Below are 24,705 nucleotides of genomic sequence, written 5' to 3'. Positions count from 1 at the left end.
TTTCCTCACTTAATCACATGAACTTCAGGGCTAAATGTTTAGTAATTGCAAAATGAACTCTCATATACTTCCTAGGGGTTCTCAAAACTATTGTGAGATAATTTGTTATCAGTTCCAGACCACTATCTAAAGGCACGTGGTGTACCATTTACCAAGACATAATTTGTGTCGAACAACTTTATTTAACTATGTGGCAGATAAACAGTAACAATGGAGCATATTATTCACTCAGAAGTACACAATATCGTGGTGCTGTCTGCATGGAACATAAGATTTGTGTACATTTAGAAGTAAAAATACTCAATTGTGTAGGTAAGGGAAGTCGGCAAGCCGGATCCGTAACTTCGGGATAAGGATAAGCCTTTCTCAATTGTGTCATGTGCCTTCTACTTACTCTTATCTTTCCCTGGACAAAGCTTGTAATATCTTCATTTGAATCAAACACCGATAAAATGTTCATGACATTGTGTTCTAACCAGTCCCAGTGTTCTGTTATCTCTTCTCTACTGGCTCCTGATGGAAAGTAGAAAGATAGAAGTGACTTTAATTACTTCATTAAAAACATTAATCAAGAGAACATTCAGCAAATTTCAGGTTCACAGAGTAATTTATATCCACAAATCCAAATCACAGTAATGACACTGCTGTGTTTTTATCTTTCAGGCTCTTTACGCAGCTGTATTTCTAGCCATTACCCCCAGAAGCATTCCAGCTTTGTCAAGATTTTGTGGCTCAGTGCTGAAGCCAGACTGGGACTGACAGTTCCTCTGGCTCACCAGCATCACCAGCATCACCAGCACACACCCATGTTAGTATGTAGGACGCTCCCCTCGAAGGTGGGAAACACGAGATCACATTCAGAAACTTATCAGAAAATAAACATGAGCTTTTGATACGCTCAGCTTTGATCACAAAGCCACAGTAGTTCCCCCAGGAGAACTCCCAGCCTCGGATTTGCACTGGTGCACAAACACTCCTCCCAAGGGTAAGGTTGTATCACCGTACGCACCTCCGTGGCCAGGATGGTAGCAAAGATTTTTCTCTCTTTGGATACATAAAACAACCATTTCTGCTGCCTACCACAAACATTTGCTTATGCTCAGTACAAGTCATTGTTTCATCACATTCTCTATCAAGTCACATATTAATTAGATTTCTAATCGCACTAAGCACTAATGGTGCTAAGCCAAGCACCATTCAGGAAACAGCTGTCATTCCATCTATATAGTAAAGTTCTGCTTACATTCTAATTCCAAACAATGCAATGTTTTCCTGCAGTTAGAGGGTTCTAAAAGAGGACAGAAGCAGAGCTGTGCCCTAGATGGAAAGCCATATACCCCAGATCTCCTGCGCCAGGACAAAAGGCTCATTCATACCAGCTGAATGACCCCTGAAGCAGCATCTGGCACCTCCAGAATTAGTACCGTTTTTCTTCTGAACCCTATGGGACTGCACTGCTAAGGAATTAAGGAATGCCTCCTCCTCTTTCGTTACATACAAGCCAGAGGAGTAACTTAAAAATCTGCCACCACTAGCCATAAGGAACATGCAAAACATAGAGACAAGACAAAATTCAATGCTCCCAGAATGTAAATATGGCACTTGCAAATAGCTTAGAGAAAAGACGACCTCATTATGTTACTTTACTCACTTGACAGTGCTTTTTTTCTAGGTTTCAGAAGGCAATCACTTACTTCACTGTGAATGTCACTGTGATTTTACAGCAAAAAAACCCACCAACTATCTCACCTAAACTACTTAGAAACAGATTAGTGGCTTGCTTCAAATAGAAGGGAAAACTCTTACTGCTAGATACAAGCTGTGAAATGGTTATGATAATTCATCTTACTCTTTTCACATACTCGCTTTCCACGCAGGTGGAAACAGGTAATAAAGCAGAGCTTATACTAGTGAACCAACAGAAGAGGCCTAGCAAATTCAACTCCTTAAAGACAGGTGATTCTTTCCACTCCATCAGATGGGGGGATACAGAGAGAAGGAAATGGAGGGGAAGAATTTACATAGGATTCAATAAAAGGATTCTAGAACATATGTGAGTTGGTTGTTATATCCTTCCCAGGAATGCTCACAACTAAACAGTCTACAATCACATACTGTCACTACCCCAGGCAAGAACACACCATGCACAATTTCTGTTTTTTCAATTTACTTTGCAAAGACTAAATGAACAACTTTCAGTGGACTCCACAGAATTAAGGCTGCCTTAAGGGAATAAATAGAAATCGATCTAAATATTGTTAGTTAGGCTGTGCTACACATGCTGGATTTGCAATGACACTTGAAAAATGATAGAGTAATTAACGAAGCAATGAAATCAGAATGAATCCTCCCTCTTCGACTACACATTCAGAGCAATTATTTGAGTCACTCTAAGAAGCAAAGGCACAGATGTGGCACAATGAAGATGAAACTATTTCTAAACATTTAAACAATTCAGCAGTACTGTTTCAGACCCTCACTGTGTGGAAGTAGGAAAGAAAGCAATCTCCTCCTCCATTTATTCACTTCACAGAAGGAACAATGTGTTTCATAACACGAAGTATAATTACACTGTGAAGCCTTTTGTTCTAAAGTGTACTTAAGTAGCACAGAAATGACAAAAATTCAGTCCTAGGGTGAAGATTACCTTTCATGTTTTCTCAGGAGCTTACCTGATGCCATTAGAATCCTCCAGAGTGCACTTCCAACTCATTTATCAAAGCACCTTTCTTAACAGCCTGACACCATTTGTTCTGACCTCTCCAGAACAAGTCTCCAAATTTTATTTACAGCCAATGCACAAACCATTCAAATTGTATTTCATTTATAATGTTGCCCTTTCGAAGTGAGACATTATGAATTACATTAAGTCATTTAACAATTCTCTTGCTGACTACTGCTCCTCAGATGAGCCCTTGAAGAACACGAGTATGAGCTGATTAGCACTGCAGCACGAAATGCAGAAACAATCGAGCCAAACATTGAAAAGGAAACATCAGAATTTATGCAGTGGCTAATTTAATTTTAACAAACAGGAAAAGGCACAATTGCTTATTTAAGGTGAATAATGAAGGTTTATAAAGAAAACAGTACAATTCAATGCAACAAGAGCACTGCATTTACTGGTAGAATTATTCAGGCTGAGGGAGCTGGGCTTCTTCAGGCTGGAGAAGAGGAAGCTCTGGAGAGATCTCATCATAGCTTACCAGTACTTCAAAGGAGCTTATAGACAGGAGGGAGACTGACTTTGTATGCGGTCCGATCGTGACAGGACAAGGGGGAGTGGTTTTAATCTAAGAGAGGGGAGACTTAGGTTAGATGACTGGGGAAAATTATCACTCAGAGGCTGGTGAGGCAGTGGAAGACATTGCCCAGAGAATTTGTGGATTCCCCACTCCTGAAGACAGGTTGGATGGGGCCCTGGGCCCTAATTTGATGCCTGATTTAGTGGTTGTCAATCCTGCCCACAGCAAGGCATTGGGACTAGATGATCTTTATGGTCCCTTCCAACCCAAGTCATTCCATCACTTTATGATTCCTTCTATCACATAAACGTTTGCAGAGTGGCACCTCTAATTTTCCTTCAATTCTCATCTTTTACCACAGGTCTGGATGCTTGTGAGACCAGAGAAGTCTAGATAGAGACTTGGGTTTTTCACTTCTGTACAGAACACAACTAACTAAAAAAACTTAAAGCATGGAAAAAATGAACTAAAATGTGGGTTCTTATAAGTGTAACTATAGACTTTTTCACAGTTTTTAATAAACCTAAGAAATGGATTAATCCTACAACAGTTACATTTGTCATCTGACCACGTGACTATCTTAGTTTCAATATAAAGGCAAGATCATGCTGAGGAAGAAAAAACAGTGATGCATGCAAAGAACTGAGTTCTCTCAACTTTTGAAATGGAGGTCTCTCTGAATACTTGGTATTTCAGCAGTATGTGTAAGGGAATTTACATTTATTTCTCAGGGGAAGCTGCAGAATTTAAAAACAAACAATAACAACAACAACAAAATCAACCTAGTAATAACGATGCTTTAGGAAAAGCCACGTACTCCACCTTCAAGGTCAATTTTCTTTTCCATTTGCTACTGACTAATAACATAACACACAAATGAGAAAGAACCTCTTACACCCTAAGACCAACAGATATGAGGAAGAATTCAGCTGCTATCATGACAGGAAGGCTGGCTCGTTCTTAACAAAGATAAAGTAGAAAAATAAAAATCAGATAAGCAATTCCTGCTATTTATACCTATAGCTTTTATACTTAATCCCCTCAAGGGTCAACTTTTCCACATCATCCTGAACTATGCCAAATTACAGACCTCCTTTGCAGCTTAGAAAATAAAAGATTGTGCCCCTGCAATTCTGAGAGAGCATCAAGGCAGTTCCTCTGTACTATACAGACTGCTGCAAAAAAACAGGCAAGCTGACCTTATCATATGAAGGGTCCATAGGTATATTCTGAAAAACTGGAACCATAAACCACTGTCAATCTCAGGACTGAAATATCCTGAGCATCACTATATATGGGGCCCTGGGCAGCCTGGGCTGATATGAAATGTGGAGGGTGGTGGCCCTGCATGTGGCAGGGGGTTGGAGATTCATGATCCTTGAGGTCCCTTCCAACCCTGGCCATTCTGTGATTCTGTGATTCTGTGTGATTACCAAATAATTTTCAACCGTGTGAAGATCACCGGAATGAATGATGTGAGAGGATTAACCCAACCGTAAGATTCAGCCCATCCTTTGCATCCCAACTTTTCATTTTATAAACTCACTTAGCTTCTAAAAGAACAGTACATACCACACGCAATGGACCAGTAGACCTGTGAGTCCGGTGTCTGATGCAGGATGCGAAATGGGGCCACTTTTGATGTAGAATCCAATACTGCATCTAGGGTTCCCACGAGAAGACCTGAAGAAAGCACACGCAGCCTGGTAAAACTAAAGCTGTGAAATGCATACTTACCTCCCAGTTCCTTTCTTACTGAATAGGAATGTTATCCAAGTGAAGATTTATTCTGTAATAAGCTCTGAGAAAAAAAGAAGCACAGATGAACAAAACGAAAAGCCTTCCCAGAGGAAGCTGCTGGGAAGCCGTTACAAACATTATAAACACATTATTTCACACTGAGGGTAAAAAAGTTTGAGATGATGCCCTTGGAAGCAATAGCCATGCAGTATGGTAAACCAGAGGATAACCTAAGAAGGATCATGGCAGTTCCCAGCCTTTAATAAGCACGAGCAGAGATTGGACTACCTCTTCATTAGCCACTTACTGTTCTGTTTTACAGACAAAGGAAACAGTTCTAGGGAAACTGTACAAACATGATGTCTGATTTATGAAAATCTCATGCCCTCCCTTCACATGAGAACACCACGTCACACTCCCTATACAGACAGAAGTTTTCCTGTTCATTCCATTCTCCAGGCATTGGGCTACAAAATGCCTTTCTTTATCAAGTCTATCAGAAGACTCCATTATAAACCATGGAACATGAGGATTTCATCCTGCCATTGTGTGTGATGATGCATTACTTCATTACAGATTACTGGTACCAGATACAACGACCACGTTACCTCCTTGCCCCTAAATATTGAATTAGTTCCACTTAAACACAGCTTACATCAAAATACTAACAAAACACACTTCATCTCTACCAAAAAAAAAAAAAAAAAGACACTCTCTCTTCTCTCTCGATATATTTCCTGACAAAATGAGCATGCATTTTATCTTGACAAGCAAAATCACTGTCACTAAGAGTAACAAAGATGTTACACAGCTCAAAGATCTTAAAAGCTGTATTTAAAGCTAAGAATCAAGAAATTCTAAAAGAAGAAAAATCTACACAGAAAAAAATACAAACCTCTGGATTCTGATGTTCAAGTAAATTCTGTTACAACAGCAATGAAAATACAAGCAATGCTGTCACTCTACTTTCCTTCCATTAATCCCTCCTCAACTTAGGAAAGTACCAGTTGTGAGTACTCAGGGAAGCAAAGCAAGACCTCTCAATTTTATCCAGGCATTTATCCTCTGAACACGATTTCCCTTGCAGCACAGACCTCGCGTGACCTATCGATGTGGCTATTCAAGTTTCAGAATGATTTTCCTTGTCTTAACAAAATGGAAGCAAATAAAAACCACAAAGGGAACCCAAAGACCAGTAAATCTCATCAATCAAAACTATTACCTTGCATTGCCTGCAACTCATAGACTGTACCTGTTGAAAAGTAGCATTTTTTGTACATTCAAACTACAGTCAGTCATTGAACAGATAACATTCATAACTGCTTTAAGAGCTGTGGCTTATTGAGTCATAACACTGAGCTTATTGTCACAAAGCTGGCTCTGCTTCAGCAGATACTTTATTATCTTCTACAATTCTCCTCATCATATTTTTGTTACGATATGGTACCAAGACATTATTCACTATTGCTAAGGTTGATGCAACAGCTCAGCTTGTGTAAAAGAGTGTGACAGCACACTAGGGAGCAGCATTCCTGAGTGCTGTAAGAGCTCCCATCAGTTTGGAAGACCATCAGATTTTATAGATCATATCACAGAATTTTAGGCACAAACTGCACCAGTATTTCTCATTTCAGTAGTTCCACCAGTCAGCAGTGCTGTCTACAACACAACTGCAGGTCAGTGCTTCAGCCATTAAATATTCAAGAGGTGATGAGCTCATTTCACAGCTGCAGTTACTGGCATCACTGCAAGGACCTGGCAGTCCCACCTGCTTTTCCTGGGCCTGAATATGCTCCGACTACAAGATGGGAATGTTCACTTCCAAGGCTGCAGACAAGGAAAGGTTTAAAGGTCATTAGTCCAAGGATATTAATTGTGAAATAAAGGAGTAGAGAGCAGAAGAATCAGCAACTGCTCAACCCAAATAGTGGCATTACCTCCACAAGGGATGCAAGAGGAAAAAGCAAATCAGACCCTATTTGCCAATCCCTTGCCAATGATATGCAGCATACTGTTCTCAAACACCAATTCTAGGGACAACCTTCAGAAGGTCACCTACTAGAGTTAGGGCAGTATGGTTAAGTTGCAGTTGGACTTAATGATCTCTAAGGACTTTTCCTAACAGAGCAATTCTATGATTCTGGTCTCACCTCTGCTCTCAGACCCACAGTTTCTGGCAGTGATTTCAGCAAAGTCCTTCTCCAGCCTCACACAGGGAATGATTTCAGCTTTCGACAACTTCAGTGATGCACACTCACAAGGAGAAAGGTTCTGTTTTTAGAAAACACTCTCAGTTTCATGGTTATTTAAGTAAAACCATTGAGAAGCACCATGGATACTGAAGTGAATAGAGAAAAACATCCTAGAAAATAAAGGGGCCAGGAAACCTGAATAGCTTTGGAATAAGGTGATCTTTGCAAAACTTTATGTAGCCTTGGGCCAACAGAATACAAACATTAGCTGACAGAATATCAGGAACAAATTGCCTCAGTGACACCAAACCTTCAGAGCTGAGTGTGGATGACTCATTGGTAACTGGAAGCCACATACCAGCACTGTGCCTTGCATAGTATCCTTGGTACTTTGCTGCAGAGACACCCACCAGAACATGTTCACCATGAATTCTGCTCTCACTTGTACCAATTTATGGCAATAATGCCTATCTGCTACATGAAAATAACTGCCCAGCACTTTGTCTTTTGGGAGCGACACTGCTGTGTTCTTCTATTTCACCAGGCACATCCAGAGAGTACTGCCGAGTGCTTTGCCTAAAGAACTGCTGTTGCTCTGAAGCAGAGTTGGCACGAGCCTATTTGCTCCTCTGCTGCCTAACAGTACCTTTGAGATCAATAATTGATGAAATTAAAACCAGATCACTCTCCTGATTTACTACATTAGAAGTGTTACTGGACATCAAATATTGATGAGAATTAGAGCTCCTTACAGACAGAGATGCTTCATCAGCACAGTGCTGGCCAGCCCCGCGTCCCCAGGGTCTCTCAAAGCAGACACATCCAGGTACAACTGAGGCTTCACTCCATGTTTGTTTACGCTGATGTAAAAAGGCACAGCGTGAAAGCAATGCAAGACAGCAAATGCAGAAAGCGGAGCTCTGCAGGAAGAGTTTGGTTTGGCATCAATTGCTTCTTTCTGCAACCTGAGGCTTAGAGCAACCTGAACCTTAAAGCAAGTCCAAAGGGGAAAAACACTATGAAAAAAGTAGGCTTGTGTCAGAAAATAAATATCACTCGTTTCAATCAGATATTTGTTATAGTTCAAGAGCAACACCTGTTTATAGTATGAAACAGAATGGGTGGAATCCCACTGACACCTCCCAGCAGGGACGCATGCAACAGCCTCAGCACCTTCCAAAACCAGCATCTCTATGTTCAGAAGAAACATAAACATGAAGAATGTAAAGCAATGGCTTTTACATGAACTGTTCAGTTGTTTTTGTATTGTAAAGTCAATAATAAATAAAGTCAATAATAAATTGTGCATCAAAGAAGGAAATCAACCCTGGAGGCAATGCAATGCAAGAGACCCAAACCACAAATCCTCACCACCATATATATTTGTTTACAAAAGCAAGATAAAGCCTCATCCCAGAATGTTAAATACATTTACACAGCATTTTGGTTCACTTAAAATTAAAAAAAAAAAGTTTATCTAGTGACAACTGGCCATTTACAAGTGCTATACTTAGCCAAAAAAACCTCTCTGTCTCAGTGTGCTTTATTTAAAATGGGAGAATGTCAACTTGTGAATAAGACTCCCTGTCCCATTTCTTCAAATTAAGCACAAACTCCCTTTTTTTTTTTGTTTTGTTTTGTTTAATTGTATTTCCAAATCAGCTTGGTCTCATGACTAAGGAACCTCAGCTTAAGGCACTACAGAGCATGGACTGAGATGCAAATTTTCTTTAGCAATTGAGATGTAAAACAGGTTCATCTAAGTCTCCTGTGAGTAGGATTTCATCTCTATTTACAATGTACATTCTGGCCAGTGCTTATGACTCAGGTGAGACAATGGCAGCTTATTAAACAAAGGTGTGTATTCAGGGCCATATGTAAATGTACTTGTGGCAATAAAGATATCCTTGAAAACTGGGAAATTACAAACTTTCTGTAAAAAAGACAAACACTGGTCTCCTTGGTAGGTCCAGTGGCAAGTCTGACGTACATCAGCTCCTCCTCTTCTTCACTTCTGCACAGCTAAAGGCTACAGAACATGAATAGATGTCAGTTCAATATGCAATCAGAGCTAAATAGAGAGGTGAGTAAAACTCCTGAACATCTAGGCAGTGCAGCACCTTCTGCGGAGACCAAGCAAAATGACCTTCAGTGCCAACCCTTCTGTCCCCAAGGCAGCAGCACAGCCACACCGCAGCGCTGCCTGCTCCTCCCAGTGCCAGCAGAGCTGCCATACTTGCTCTTCACCAGCAAGACAGTGGGACACACTACTACAGACCTCTGTGGCAACTTGAAAACTGCCCAAAGCGCAAGCTGCACCTCTCCAGCCTCACACCCAACTCCACAGCACAGACCTTGAAGTTCCAAAGAACAAACATCGCCTCTGTCACATACTGAGCCTACTTACAGTGCAAAGCTTCCCAAGCTTCCTCTCCTGCCCTGCTATTCCTATTAAAACGAATTCCTATAAGATCACCAAGTACCATTTTTAATTGACCCAATAGGAAGTTCTGTGTGAGGCAAGGTCCCTGCTGCTGATACTCACCATGCTAAAGTGTTCTTTAACATAATGCCCTTTGACAGATAAAGTCAATTTCCTCATAGAGCATATACAAGCCTAGCTCTGTCTCCAGCCTCCTCTGCCAGCACGCTAGCTAGCAGTGACACAGACAACAGGCTGCTTTCTACAAGCAGGAATAGCATCAAGAACCTTCTGCAGATTCAGGATAGCAGTAATTGCTGCCGGAAATCTAGGACTCGAAGAGTCAGGATTTTTCCCAACATTTGAAATCTCCCTTTTTTCAAGCACAGCACATTCAGTGAGCAGGGAAGATTATTCCCAACCATGTGCTTTACCAGTAAGTGTCTCTCCTCTCACAGCTGTGCTGTACACTGGAGCAGAAAGGAAAAAGCTAAAGCATGTCACTGAAAGACTGGTATTTTGTAACATCATATATAATTACTCCAGAATACCTGCCTTCTAGCTAAGGTCCTATAACCAAACAATATATATAACTGAAACAATGTCTTCATGACCAACCTCCTCGATCTCACTAGACCTTGTGTACAGCATGTGCATTCGCAGCAGCAGTTTTCTGTCACTGTAACTGCGCTTTGTCACACACACCATTTTGTTTAACTGTATCCTTACAAATACACCCTAGAAGGACTAAGCAGACCTCCTGTAGTGGCTCTGCAGAAACAGAAGGACTGGAGGAAGTGGCCACACAGCTGCACTGCAGGCAGAAGATTCTGTGACAGCACAGTGCACGTGAAATATCAGGAAGTAGAAGCAGTCAAACAGGTTACAGTATCCGCACCCTTAGGTGAGGTCTAAGGAGGAAAAGAGAATGAAATATAAAACTAAGCAGGTGTATAAAAGCAGAGAGGACCAAGGCTAAGCGAAACCAGCACAAAGTATCCATCTCTATCCACGCTAACCAACTAGTAAACTACACTGCGCGTGGACACAAACCACAGGAGCTAGCCATCACCAAAAGATGACAAACTGACCCTGTTGTACCAGTCCAAAGGGATACACAAACAAATCTAAGCGTGGATTTCTTTATAAGCCCATGCTAACACATCAAACCCTGCCTTCCTCTTTTACTCGGTCTGCACCTTCTGCTTCTGGTTGTGCCCTCAATACTCACTTGCTCCCTCCTCAAAGTCTTCCTTACTGAGCATATTCTTGTATCACTGGAAATCCATTGCAGCCGTCCCTCAGCCAGCACATCAGTGCAGTCCCAGCCATGCAGTACTCTGCACCCTCCTCCCCATGCTATGTCGAGGCACTGCCCCTCTCCTCCCACAGGGCTCCATTTCCCAGTCCCTCTCACCCTGTGCCGCATCAGCTGGAAAACACTGCTCACAAGAACAGCAAAAGGCTCTCGCTGGCACTCTCCTAGGTGATGGCATAGCATAATAGCTGTTCATTGCTTTTTTTCTGAAGTAAGCACTAATTATCTGAGTCACACACAGTACTAAGAAATTAAAATCAGGCACAGCAATTTATGCTAGTTTATACCTAGGAGGTTTGAATATTTTCATATCTGCAAACACAAATCTAACTCTGTTATTTTCCAATTCTTCTGCTAACCCTTGTTATTTACCAATTTAATTCAGGAACATCTTACTTTTGCTTCTGTTCACTAAAAAGTAACCTGTGCAAATAAAAGCTGTATGAACCTCATATAAATAGAAAAGCTATAGAAACAAAACATGCAACACCATCCTGGAAGGCATACCAAAGGAACTATCCCACTTGGGTGTTCTTCCCATGCTGCTATATGCTTGCAAGGTCAGGAGAACAGTGACAAACTTCTCATTCTTTCATTTTTGTTGCAGTTCTTGGGTGAATCTTACCACACTGCCTGACAACCTTTGTATCGCTTCAGCTTGCTTTGGTTTCCAAAGACACAGGACAGAGAACAGCCAACCCAGATTGGTGACCAGAGCTGAAAGACATCATCCTTTGTTGTAAGCCGAAGCCTGACATTATCTACTATAACATTACGATATTCCTAGCATGGAATCTGGGATCATGCAGTTATTTCTTTTTACATGTTCCTTGCCCCCTGTAAGTGGTTCACATGCCAATGAAACTCCTCTGGTGGGAAGGGCTATTTCTACCTGTGGAATTTGTCAGTCAGACGATTAGATGTTATTACATTGTTGGGAAGAATTAATAAATGCTTCAATAAGACAATAATGCATCACGTTCAGTACAGCTTACACTATGACGACGCAATTAGAGAGAATGTGAAGATGCAACTCATACTCACGAACCCAGAGACGCAATTCATTCGTAACACTTTAAAACCACGCTGGCCACGAGCCAGCAGTGCACCCTTGTGGCCATATGGCCAGCAGTACCCCGGGGTGCAATATCTAAAGGGCAGGAGTCAAAGGGATGGGGCCAGGTTCTTTTCAGTAGCATGCAGTGACAAGATAACGGGTAATGGGTAAAACCAGATCAGGGGAAGTTGGACTGGGAGATCCCCATAAGTTCCTTCCAACTCCTTAGGTTCTGTGACACCCCAACGTGACTCCACGTCCCTGTGCCATTTCTTCTCCCAGCTGGGGTGCCAGAGGACGTTATGCCACTGACGATAACCAAACCTGGACACTCCGGTCTGCACCTACAGTTCTCATGAAATAAAGCCCGTTACAGCGAGCCTGTCGCGGTGTCAGTGCCGCCTCCCGTTTGGCCGAGCCCAGAGCTTCAGCTCTGCCACCTCACCACCTTGCTGGGGTGCACGCGAAGAGTAAGGAAAGCAATTTTTTTTAAATTTATACTAAAAAAAAGGGGGGGGGAGGGGGAAGAGGGGGATGGGAAGAAGAAAACAACACCCGAGGCACCTCGCCGCGGTGGATCGGCCCACGCTCGGCCACCGCAGCACCGCCCGCCCCGCGCAGTACCTGCCAGCCCGCCACCGCCCTCCTCGCCGTAACCCCGCCGCCTCTGCAGCACGAAGTACTGGTTGGAGCGCTCCAGCACCCATAGCTTGAGGGCATTTTTCAGCAACACCTCCTCGGGCTTCAGCCACATCTCGGCGGCTTCACCGCCCTCCGCCGCCACCGCCGCCCATACCCGCCGCCGCCTCCCGCTCCCACGTACGCGGCCCGGCTGCCAAGCGCCGCCGCCGCCCCGAGGCACGCTGGGAGACGTAGTCCCGGCGGGAGTCCTCCACGCCTCAGGCCTACAGCTCCCGGCGTGCTCTGCGCGGCCGCCGGCTCTGAGGCGAGGCGGGAAGTGGCGCTTCGCTTGCCGCCCCTGCGGGGTGCAGCCAGCCGGGCGTCGGTCTCGGCCGTGAAAATCTCCTCACAAAGGGATTTTTGTTTTGCCCCCCCTCGTGGCAGCCAGAGAGGTGCGGCTAAGTTTGGCCAAACATCAAGCATTCATCACCGAAGAACGCTGCTTTGTTTGGTGTTGACGCTTGTTTTCTAGTCTCCCAAGCCTGATGTGCCTTGAGGCAGGCTGGGGCACAGAAAGAAACACCCGAACGCCTGGCCGTGTCACATTGCCCACGCACGTCAGTCAGCTCAACCTGCTTGTCAGCCCCGAGCAGGGGAGCAGCAGACATATTGCCACCTACTTACACTTCATGATATACGATGATGCACTGCCTCCTTGCCTCTATCACCCAATGAAATTACGAGCTCACTTGGAGCAGCGTGGATGTTTTGGGTTTCTTAACAACAGTTTGACTCGGGCTTTGTGCCTTTGTGTGTCTGCAAGAACTTGGTCATTTGTCCCCATAAAGTAGCTCTTCAGATCATCTACACATCAACTAGCACTATTTTTTTAGGCTATAATAAAACAATCAAGCCCGGTAGTGAGTGAAACAACAGCCTTCACACTCAGACTGTACATGGCAACCTGCCCATATTACTGTCTGCTGCTGCTGACTACCCTCATGAGCTGATCTCTCAGAGCTAGCTGTCCTGTGGGAAAGCAGTAAGAGGAAACATTTAAAAGTCCTGCACTGGAAACACTCCACCACACACACCTGACAGCTGAGGGTTTCTTGGGGCCGTGGGTCAGCACAGTGTGACTCCCAGCTCCACAGGAGGGCCACAACCACATCCATCCAGCTGCTCAGTCGTCAACACCTAGTGCTCTCTCCCAGTATTTATTCTCAAGTCTCTTCATTACCTTGCCAGAAGAAACTAGAGGTCTCGCCTTCTGTCATTACACACTGCTTTCCAAATGTATCTTCTGGTGCTGACCAAAACCAAACAGATAAGCTTGAGGGCATGGAAGCCCATTGCCTCTGCAAGAGGTCTCTATGACTTCTCCTAATGATATACTAGGAATGTGAAAGCCTCACTCCTGGCCTTCACTCCTCATACAGTCTGTCACTTGGAACAAAGTGGGACTTGCCCATTTCCCAGAAACTTCTCTACAGTTTTCTGTTCTGTCAGATCAGTCCCTTAGCACAGTGATTTCTAGCATCAATGACCTTCCTAAAATTTTCCCAAAATAAAGCGTTATTGATTGTGTATCTTATCAGTATGCATTTAAACTCTTCTTTAAGCTATTTTTATAAGGAAGTTGTGCACATTGTGCACTAGTGATAGACTTCAAACTCGGCACTTCTTCACTTTATCCACTCTTTCCAGCATTCCCCAGGGCACCACTTCCTGCAGCGTTTCTGCCAGCCATTAATCTATCTGTGAGTACAGACAACACGAAACGTTCCAGGCCCTGACCTAAAGGTATTTGGCAATGCCTGTCCACTTCCAGACACATATGGAAGCTTTTACCTAGCAGCACCAGTTTAGTTCATGAGAAGTTTTGAAAGCTGGATGAAATGCTCTGGTATAAGGTTTTTATTCCAGTCACTCATTCTATCATAACCAGAGAAGCTCTGCTATTACCTTTCAAACCAAATATAGATTGAATTCAAGCTGCTATTCATTTTACCTATTTTTATTACAAAGTAGGAAGCAACACATTTCTGGTACTTTACATTTACTAGAGCCGAAAAAGAAATGGTAAACTGAGAAACATGGTAACTGACCCAGACAAAACATTAATGAGACAAGACAAACAACTACAGTACATCAGCAGATTCTCCATGTGGCAGTCTCTACAGTCCATCCACCTGAAGTAACAGATATCAGTGAGCCCCTGTGGACAAGCTGTTGCTGTGGCAGCTGCTGGAGATTGACCAGAGCTGACAGCAATTCCTGCTCAGATGCTGTTCTTCTAAGAGCACTCCCAAAGGGAGTGTTTACCATTTAATTTTCCCCAATTAGCCCAGCCCTTGAATATGAAACACTTACTTAGGATCTAATACAGGCAGTCTAATGCTGATGCTAATTGCAGGGAAAGACGCCCTTGGCATTTCCTACCCAGATCTCGGCTTCTGGCATCTCGCGCAGGCTGGACATGTTAGGACATAAGTTGTGTTCTAGTGCAAGATTCAAACTTTGTTATTTGGATTATAAAAAAGTAACAACAAAAACATCTTTGTTTTCCCTTCTGTTGTTACAAGGTCCTGAATGCCTTCCTTTCTTCTGATTCCTTCAGGCACTGGTTCCTAACAGCCAAATACTATTAAGATGCAGAGTGCAGAGGAATTTATTTATAGATACTTAAATTCTTTCTTAATCAGCGCACAATCATCCTACAGTCTAATCAATGCATTCCAAGCAAGAGAGATCCATTTATGCCGCAGAATTTTTCTTTCACTGCACTAATGACCTCCCGGAAATGGTAAATGATTTTCCTCAAATAACCACAGCCAAGTGTATATAAATAGATAAACAGCTGTATAAACACTTTGGCTTCACTTTGTATAACCAACAGTTTAACAACCAGTGCGGAGAATTACGTAGCTGTTAATTCACAGTGGGTGAACATCACAATTTGGTTTCAAGTTTCCCTTAGAGCTAAAATTAAATTGTCAAAGTAGATTTAATCTACTCCAAAATGTCAGCCATTATGCCCCTGGGGGAGTTGAACACTATTCAAATCTGCACAGGGAAAACATCCATTTAAACCTGGGTGAAAACAGACTAGTGCAGAAGCTAGCCCTCTTGTTAAACACTGAATAAAATTCATTAAATCACACAGCCAACGTATGAGTAGGCATTTATGCTGTCCAATTGCTAGCCCCCTTGACAGCTACAGATCTTTCTGTCCAGAGATTGAGACGGACAAAGTCTGTCAATTTTATAGGAAATCCAGCTGTCCTCTTGACTCATGTTGCATTTATACGCTTGTGGTCCCTCATCACAAGGCTTGCCTTTCCCTTATCTGCAAAATCTCAGTTACAACTACATTTCCACATTTCTAGAGTGACACCTGAAAATTTTCCTTGATATGAGAAAAAATTACATTTCAAATTTTGAATTTACAGTAAAATCCCATCCATGCAAAGTCTGGTTTACAAGAAAGCACAGTAATACAGCACCTGATAGCAGGGCAGCAGGGCTTACTCTCCCACAGAGAGGGAAGGTTTTCCCAGCCTCCCTTTGAAAATATGCAGATCTTTACATGTCTAAAACAGAGGGGTTTTTTTTGTTGTTTTTTTGTTGTTGGTTTTTTTTTCCCCCCCCCCCGGCCCGCCCCCCCCCCCGAGAAATAAATGACAGCAGTAAGCAAACATGGGAGGTGATACCTGAATCTGTTTCTGCTTCCTCTCTGGGGCAGAACAACTGAGATGTCTATAGGACTGGATGAAAACAGTAACGGAGTCAAAAAGATGCATTTGCTTTAACAACCATTACCTCTTGTGGCCACATAATTTCCAGCATCTTACACGGAAGCATTGGTATGTACAGTGAAAATCAAAGCTATTCACAATAACAACAAGCTTACATGGCCCTTCAGGAACAATCCTATCCCCAGACATGTTGCTTGCATTTTGCTTTAAGGAAAGAGTCTATTATGTCATAAAACACATGCCTATATGTATACATACACAGAGCTGCAGCATCAGAAAAGATCAGTTGCACAGTACTTCAAAGGCAGGGTCAGCTAAAGACAACTGCAATGCATGGGAACTTTGAAATACGAAGTTAAAGAGTAGCTTTGGAAAATCTTTAAAGAAGAAGTGACTGTAACAAAGGGAAAAAAGGGAAAAACCTCTGCAGAATTCGGCAAAATGAGAAAAAGCTTTCTCAGGAAACAGCAGCATCCCTGAGCTCCTGTGTGAAATTCACATGCTTTCATTGCCAGTGCTTACAAACATTGTATACAGACTCTTCTTTAAGATGCAAAACCAGAAAAACATTAAATTCTTTTCCCTGGCAACTCAAATACTGTCCCAGTACAAGCACTGCATTTATTCCCTGAACAGTACTTTACATTTGATACAATAATCTTATAAACGTTTCTAAAAATTAGCATAGGTTCTTTGAGCACTGAGTAGGTTCACATTTTTACAGAAAACATTTACTGCATCTCATTCTATCTCAGCATCATTGAGCTGACTGAACGGTGTTCATTCTTCGGTACTCCACTAGCTCTTTGAGAAAATGCTCTGCCCCCACCTTACCCTTTCATGTACCATTAGAAACACCAAGACTAGAAAAAACTGCAGTTGTCTTGCTTAGAAGACAGTAAATAGAAAGGCTTGAATCCTATCAACATAACAAAAAATGCCAAAGCAACTTTCAATGCATTGAGTTTGAGGGAGATCAACTTTTGTTCCCGTTAAACACGAAGTCTGGCGGATGATTTCACAAAACTATTACCACAAAATTCTACTATGTTACAGCTTACACACCACAAATGTATAAAGCTGCTAGACATGAAATTGAAGTGTTTGGAGGAGTGTGCTTACCTCTTGGCAGCTCCCTTCTCTGCTCTACGCTTCAGGTGCAGAATAGAAAGATAATCACAGCTACAAGCAAGATAAAGCTTCAGCAAGAAATCAGATTATATTCCGATTCACACTTTGAGCCCATAACCAACCAATGCTTCCTGGACTTGATTTGGAGATCTGCAATAGAGAGTCGTGGCCAACTCCATCGGGTCACGTTTCTGTACTTCCATAGTCAGTCAGCAGTACAAGGCTGTACCTACTGCCAAATTAGGTACAGTTAAAGAGTTGTCAAATCCTCTAACATCATATTAAAAAATAACAGGCATTTAACAGTTTCTAAAATGCCTTGCAAGACTAAGAGCATTAACTAAGGGCAGAATTGCTGATCAACCAGCAGAAAGTGAAACGCAAGTTTCAGGAGTTCAGGTAAGACTGCCTCATACTGATCTGTGCACAGAGGGGCAGGTCAGAAGCACATCAGGCAGTTGTGGCACATGTAGGGAGCCTCTTAAAAGAAAAAAGAGGATAATTCAAGACATCACACCATTTGCTTTCCCCTGCCGTCCCAGCACACTGAGTTGGCTATTCAGCCTTAGCAGCCTGCCCTACAGCACTTGTTTTCCTGTATACAGAGTACCGAAAGGCCAGCGCCTGGTAGCTGTAATGTTGGAGCCCACACAACGGAAGCAGCCTGCACATCATCAGCGCTCCTTACTCATACCGGTTCAAGCAAGAGCTGCTGTTTTGGCCTCACCAACACGCAATGACTGTCAGAGCTGTGGGACAGGGCAAACCCAAGAAATGTATCTGCTTCCACACAAGAGCTAGTAAGCAACATTTCATGTCAGTCATAAGGAGGTCATCAGAATATAGTTTTATTTACATTTTCATATTCAAATTCAATACAAATCACAAAATATTTACAACATTTTAAATTACACTATAGATAAGAAAATGCATTGCTTTTCCCCTGCAGATTCAATTGTACCTTATTGCGGGCTTTAAGACAAAGCTCTGCTAACATTAGAAACAAACCATAGCTACAGAGATAAAAAAAATAAAGTGCATCTGTAAGATGTCCTTACTTACCCTTAGCGGGCAAGGCCCTACACTTAATGTTGAGGCACCCAATGCTCCTCTTCAGCCCCCCACCCATTGAACTCCTCACAGACAGCTGAACATTTCTCCAATCATCTGTTACATTTACAGGACATTAGCTGGCCCTGCAGCTTTAGCACACGGGCAAGACGCTGCACAGCAACAGTCCAGAGCAGTCCAGCATTTTCCAGAGATTTGGTTCTTCCCCAGGTGTTGTCTGAACAAGTCACAGCAGATCCTTTCAGAAGGATCCATCTTCCCACCTTGAGTTCAAGTCTGCCACAAAGCAGAACTCCTGCATATTGCTGGTGCAAGAGACAGTTATAATTCCAAAAATCATGTAGGATCTTTCAGACTGTCTGGTATCAACAGGTCTGAAAAGTTCCTGCACTTGTTCCCTTTACAGAATTGTGCAAGTCAAATTCGGCCTGTCAGCCTGAAGCCCTCTTTTTCCCTTTAGGAATGTGGAGTTGAGGAGTAAATCGATGGATTAGATCTGTTCACCAAATAACCAAAAGACTGTGGGCAAAATCCAGTTTGACAGGCATTACACTTGGTACTTTCTCCTATCAAATCAGGGCACTGAAATATTAAATATAGTGTCGCTTTAAACTGAACAACTGTGGTAAATAAGTATTAGACCAGATAAAAATCTATTTCATTACAATGAGAACCCACTTGAATTAAAAACAAACAAGAAAAGTCAAAATAATTCCCAGTAGAGACAGCTACTACATAAAGAAACTTCTCCTTCTTTAAGCAACTCAAATGCTGAAGAGAAGCTTTGCTGAAGATGGAACTTCTGTTTTAGTGTTACAATCTGATGGTTTTCATTATATTTGACAGCTTTACCTGATGGGTGCTAAAACTAATTTCCACATGGGAGATGTAGTTTTAAGAATTGAAAACCATATTATCATGAATGAAACGTGTTTAATCTTAGCATTTTCAAGGCATTGATGCTGCTACAGTCATCCACTGGGTTCTTCAAATGCGTGGTGTACATGCGATGGCAGTAGGCAGCTCCTTGCAGAAGGCTTATACTGTGTTGCTGGGCACATTCTCAGGACCTAACTTCAGAAACTTGTGTTTCGTCCGCCTCAAAAGTTGGGTTGTCAAGGGGAGGAAGAACAGCCACAGCTGAAGTCTGAGATTCATTATTTACAAGATGTGTGTTGTCATCTGTCCAGAACAAAAACAAGATGCAAAGGGTTACAGGCAAGCTTTACTACCTTAGGCAAGACATGCTTGCTTTATTTCTACAAGCCCACTGCAGCAGTCCTTTCCCAGCACTTTTCCCAGACAGCAGGAAATCCAAAGTCACTCCCTAACTACCACTCTTCTGCTGGCTCTCAGTTTGTGAGCACATTCCTGCCATTTTTTGTTATTTCTAGCAGTGCTCTCTAGGCTTTGCAATCCAATTCCCGCTAGTGTCAAGCAAGCCTAGGTTGTGTACAGCAGTGACAGAAGGCAACATAAGGATATAAAGTCCCACTACAAGGAGACTGAGAATTCTCCTGTCTTTATGGTACTGAAGATGGGCATCAGGAGTAACTGAGAGTCAGGAGAAACTGTGAGAGACACAGCAATTTGGAGACAGTGGCCTTATCCTTACAGCCTGCCTGTCAGGCTGACATTAGAATTTGTTCTTTCTGCTCAAGGTGAGAACAAGGGCCCGCACCATACTGCTTAGTCCCACATCTCTTCATTGGCTTGTAGGAATGCAGATTTCAGCTTCTGAAGTTTAGCCTACGGAAAACGCCTTCTCCTTAGCCAGTGTGCCCCAAAAGGGCACAGCGTCCCATAGATGGCAGCAAATCCCACACTTTCCAATCAGCTTTGGATCCAGCAGGAGAGCTAAGCAGCCTCAGCACCTCTCCCCTGTCTGAAAGCCTCTCCATTTACTCCTCTTTCCAAGGCAACACCAGAATCCAATGGATATTTACATTAATTTTTTTTTTTAAACTTGGAATCATTCCATTAAACAAACAAAACCAACTATGTCTGAGCAGAGCTGATTATTAACAGGTATTTTCAATACTACGTGGAAAAATAGAGATCATGGCCTCAAGAGACAGCTAGCCCATAAGGAAGGGCTCATGTTAGCTTGGGAACACAAGTGAAACACCTCTAGCTTCTGCATATAACTAGAAGAAAGTTTGTGAGAAGTGCTCTGTAGCTGTGAACAAGTCTCCTTGCTTTCTGTGAATGAGCTTGCTTCCCCTAATACACAGTGCTTTGTCTTCCACTGTTATATATATACAGCCAAGGTACCACAAGGTTGTGTGGACACTCTACCAGCCAGCAACCACCTGTAACTGAGGACTTGATAGAGATGTTACTGGTAGCCCCTCCCAGTAACATGAGTACTTCTGTTAAACTGATGAACTTGAGCTCACCTCCACATACTTTCTTCAGGATCAGTAAACCTCACACAGAAGCACTGGTGCTTTAGCATTAGAAATACACATGGCTCTTGTTAAAAAAAAAAAAATACAAGGTATTTGGAAATGCTGATAGCCTTTTCAATTAAAACACTCTGAAAGTGTTCAAGGATGATTCAGCCTAGGCAAAAATCTGAAATTCAATAGGAAGTAGTTGTCATGTTTTGCATCATCTGTGCTAAAAAAGGACAGACTTCCCAAAGGTTTTCTGAGTATTTAATTACTTAAATTGGACAGATGTGGTGGCAAAGCAACACTCACTCATCCAAGACAGCCTCCAAAGAGAGAAAGAGAGAAGGGCCTTCTTTAGAAATTTCTTCTGGCCTGCAAGTAGTATGTATGTGATTTTCAACTACTCTTTTTCTTGACTTCTGTTTGAAATTCAAGGTTAGATTGTACTTAATTTGAAAACAAAGTGTAAGTGCCAGAGCCAAGCGTTAAAACAAAAGGAAGATTAACACTACTCCAAAAAACAAGCACTGCTGTATATTACAAAGGGAAAAAAAAACCTAATGCTATCATAGCACAAGCAATGGAAGGGCAATGCAATCCAACAAGTCGGGTGAAGCAATAGAACTTACTTTCTGATGCTGCCTGTTCCTCCAGAACTGATTCATCTGCTCCTTGCACAGAAGCATATCCAGATGATGCAGTTTCACTGTGGCTGTCCACTTCATTAATTGAAGTGACATTTGAAGTCCCACTGGATACTGTGGCTTGCACAGACTCTGCCCCATCCTCTGCGTCCACCTGTGTGAAAAAGAGAAAATGGTAAAGTTACAGCTTCAGGGGGATGCATCTTTCAAGGAGAGCAAAGCTTTGAGGGACTGGATCTGGTGGACTATTACCCAGAAAAAAGAGGTTTACAACAGAAAAATGGAATTCTGCTGTCAACCCCCAGCATCACAAGTGAAAACCAGCTACTGCCTATTTAGAGTGGGAAGTTCAGATACAGCTTCTGTATTCTTTAACCAGCTCTTCCTTTTTATTACCCAGTACTAGGAAAAGACAAATTTTCCTCCCACTCAGTGCACGCCTCCATCCACCAGCCAAACTCTGGCATATATTTCAGTTGCTCAGGCATTGGCAACAGCATCTTCCTCTGGTGTTCGCCACGCAGAGCAGTGACAGAATGCATCAGTCCCTCATATATCCCAGTACTGGTAGCGACCTCTGCCACTAGGTAAGACTGTGACTTACCTCAACGCCTAGAACTTTGAGAATGTCACATTTGCACATGGGGCACGTCCTGTGTTCTAAAAGCCAAGGATCAATACAGTTCTTGTGGAAAAGATGGCTAGTGGAGGAAGCAACCAAAAAGTCAGGTTTCACATAAGGAAAGATGTTTGTGTAGCAGCTTTATCTACTAACACAGAATTCATTGATTCTAGAATTGCCTTGTTTTGCCACACACGGCTGTTGAAAGTTACGGCTAGTTGCATGGTCTCAACCTTTTACTTGTTTCTCTGCACAACTGATAAAAACGACTGAGTTATCTATGCTACATCAGCGTTAATGGTTTTGTTGTAGGACTTCTGTTGGTTTTTTTTGTTTGTTTTCAAATCACCGTGCTATGTACTTCTAGATTATAATTTCAATAATACAGATATTGCACCTCAACCTTAGCCTTAAGCTCAACTTTCGTCATGACGACACAGACATAAATAGCACTCACTCCTGCTAAACCTACATAAAAGAAATCTTGCCAAGTTATGTGCTCAAGATAAACTATACTCCCACACATTTACTTTGCCTATGCAGTCACTGTATATTTCAAGTGGACATTTGGCAGACTGCACACACAAGCAATTAAACACAGTTCAGCCATCACAAGTGGAAATGTGTGCTTCTACATAGGTACTCAAACCCACAATGGGTTTGATCTAGGGGACAAATTTAGGAAGACAGCTTGCAACCCTGTAACCTGCCTGTTCCTTCTGCCTGAATTGAAATGGCAAAGCTCTGTTCAACGTTAATCAGCACTCTGTTATGAGACAAGTGAAGAGTTCACCACCTTTGGTATTCTACACCCAAGCTTGATAATGAATTCTCCAATTAAGCACATGTAATCAGCACCTCCTTCCAGCTGCACCAATGTAACATCTGTAGTAAAACCTGAAACTACCTTAATGCATAGTGATTGTGAGAACTTGTACTCACGTCTGGTGTATCTCTGCTACTATAAATGCTTGCAGTTTGACTGTCTGGACAAGAATGCCTTCTACAAACACATACGCCCCAGATATTTAGATACCACTATTGTGACTCACAGAAGCATTCAGTTGCTTGTTTCTTTTAGGCATGCAGTTAAATGCTTTTAACATGTAGGGTTTGTACACAGAGGCTGGCCACCAACATCAAGTAAATTCTTGAAGTACATAACAGTTTATAACTCACATGAGAGTTTAATATGGTTGATATTGGCAGAGATCATCACTGGCAGGGATTATCAAACAAATATGGTTATCTTAAGCAAGTCCCTACCACAGCCATGTTTGGGCCAAAGAGGAAGACAACATCACAGATACTTAAAAGCAGCCTCAGAGCAAAATACAGTACAGCAAATTCACACATAAAGAATACCTAAAAAAAAAAAAAGTCATTTCATCTGAACCCAGTAAGTCACGCTGTGCTTTGCAAGTCCTTACCAAGGAACTAACAAGAGAAGTCAGCTCTTCTATCAGCTCTACACATCTAGCCAGTCTAAATGTTTCTGCACTCATGGAATTTAGTTCATTAATGTACAGGACTACCCGCTAGCACAAGCCTGATAAGACAACTGAATAACCATCAACACATTCCTGAAAGCTCATTCAGTCTTGTTTCATTCTAAACTGCTAAGCATTAGGTGAAGGAAGTTTGCAGATAGCACTTTACAAGGCCAGCCTCTTGGTACCCAGCCCACTGGGACGGCTACCGCTCCTACACACACGGCTTTCACAAAACCATAACCTTGTGCAAAGGTAACGCCAGCTCAAATTTAATAGTGTCTGACAGGTGACACTGCTCAGAAAACAACAGCCACAGATTTTCCCATTCTTCAGAATTAGATTTTTCCCCACGTCAAAATTTTTCCAAGCACTTTCTCATAATCCTCCCCGTGTAAAAGCAGTCTTTCCATATAAAATTAAGTTCACGCAACATTTAACTTGATCACTCTTGTAGCCTCCTGATTTGAGAAGCTTTGCCACAGCAATCTCATTCAGCAGGCACACAAAGACACACAGAACAAGTTTCCTTAAATTCTGAAATAGCTTCATTGCTTATCTTAGAAACAATCAAAATATTAGTGGCATGTTGGGCTTCCATAGGAGCACAACGAGATGCAACAGTAGAGAATTCTAGAAGAATAAACTGGAGTGGCTCTGTGGTCAGCCTGGATGTTCAGGTTGAGCGAGGTACAGACACAAGCTGTAGGAGCACACTACCAGAGTACATCTACAGTTTGAAACACTATTTGACAGAGACTCAAGAACTCTTGCTCTACAGTGATTTGATAGAAGCCTGATCAGCTTCGTTAACACAGCAGGAGGAACATCCAGTAAAGGCAAGCTTTACCATTTTGAATTAAGGGGCAGATTGGAAGGCAACTTACTTGCAAGTCAAGATGCGCACTACTTCATTTGGCTTGTACAGCTCAATGCACACGGCACAGCTATCTCCATCAGGACCAGTTTCCTAAAGTGGAGAAATGAATTTTCACCTT

At 42.4% G+C, this 24,705-nt stretch overlaps 2 protein-coding genes across 4 annotated transcripts in view; both read right to left on the bottom strand.

Moving 5' to 3' along the window:
- TBC1D8B (TBC1 domain family member 8B) overlaps positions 1 to 12,773 on the bottom strand; it is a 31,503-nt gene extending 18,730 nt beyond the window's left edge. Inside the window, exons 1-3 of one of the 2 annotated variants that reach the window (XM_042876438.1) lie at positions 12,599 to 12,773; positions 4,818 to 4,977; positions 395 to 513 (exon numbers count right to left, since the gene is read on the bottom strand). In XM_042876438.1, coding sequence (XP_042732372.1) covers positions 395 to 513; positions 4,818 to 4,977; positions 12,599 to 12,694 — 375 coding nt within the window. In that variant the 5' untranslated portion in view covers positions 12,695 to 12,773. The remainder of the gene's footprint in view (positions 1 to 394; positions 514 to 4,817; positions 4,978 to 12,598) is intronic. The other variant, XM_042876439.1, reaches the window with a different exon arrangement.
- A 5,535-nt stretch (positions 12,774 to 18,308) lies between these two features.
- RNF128 (ring finger protein 128) overlaps positions 18,309 to 24,705 on the bottom strand; it is a 37,154-nt gene continuing 30,757 nt past the window's right edge. For both annotated transcript variants that reach the window (XM_042876510.1, XM_042876509.1), the window contains exons 4-7: positions 24,595 to 24,677; positions 22,200 to 22,296; positions 21,581 to 21,749; positions 18,309 to 19,737 (exon numbers count right to left, since the gene is read on the bottom strand). In XM_042876510.1, coding sequence (XP_042732444.1) covers positions 19,619 to 19,737; positions 21,581 to 21,749; positions 22,200 to 22,296; positions 24,595 to 24,677 — 468 coding nt within the window. In that variant the 3' untranslated portion in view covers positions 18,309 to 19,618. The remainder of the gene's footprint in view (positions 19,738 to 21,580; positions 21,750 to 22,199; positions 22,297 to 24,594; positions 24,678 to 24,705) is intronic.

Source organism: Lagopus leucura, unplaced genomic scaffold (assembly GCF_019238085.1).
Source record: "Lagopus leucura isolate 7727_CA_CO unplaced genomic scaffold, USGS_WTPT01 Super-Scaffold_100016, whole genome shotgun sequence".
In the NCBI taxonomy this organism is placed as follows: domain Eukaryota; kingdom Metazoa; phylum Chordata; class Aves; order Galliformes; family Phasianidae; genus Lagopus; species Lagopus leucura.
The sequence above is the reverse complement of the archived record's forward strand: the minus strand, read 5'-3'. Positions and strand labels throughout refer to the sequence as shown.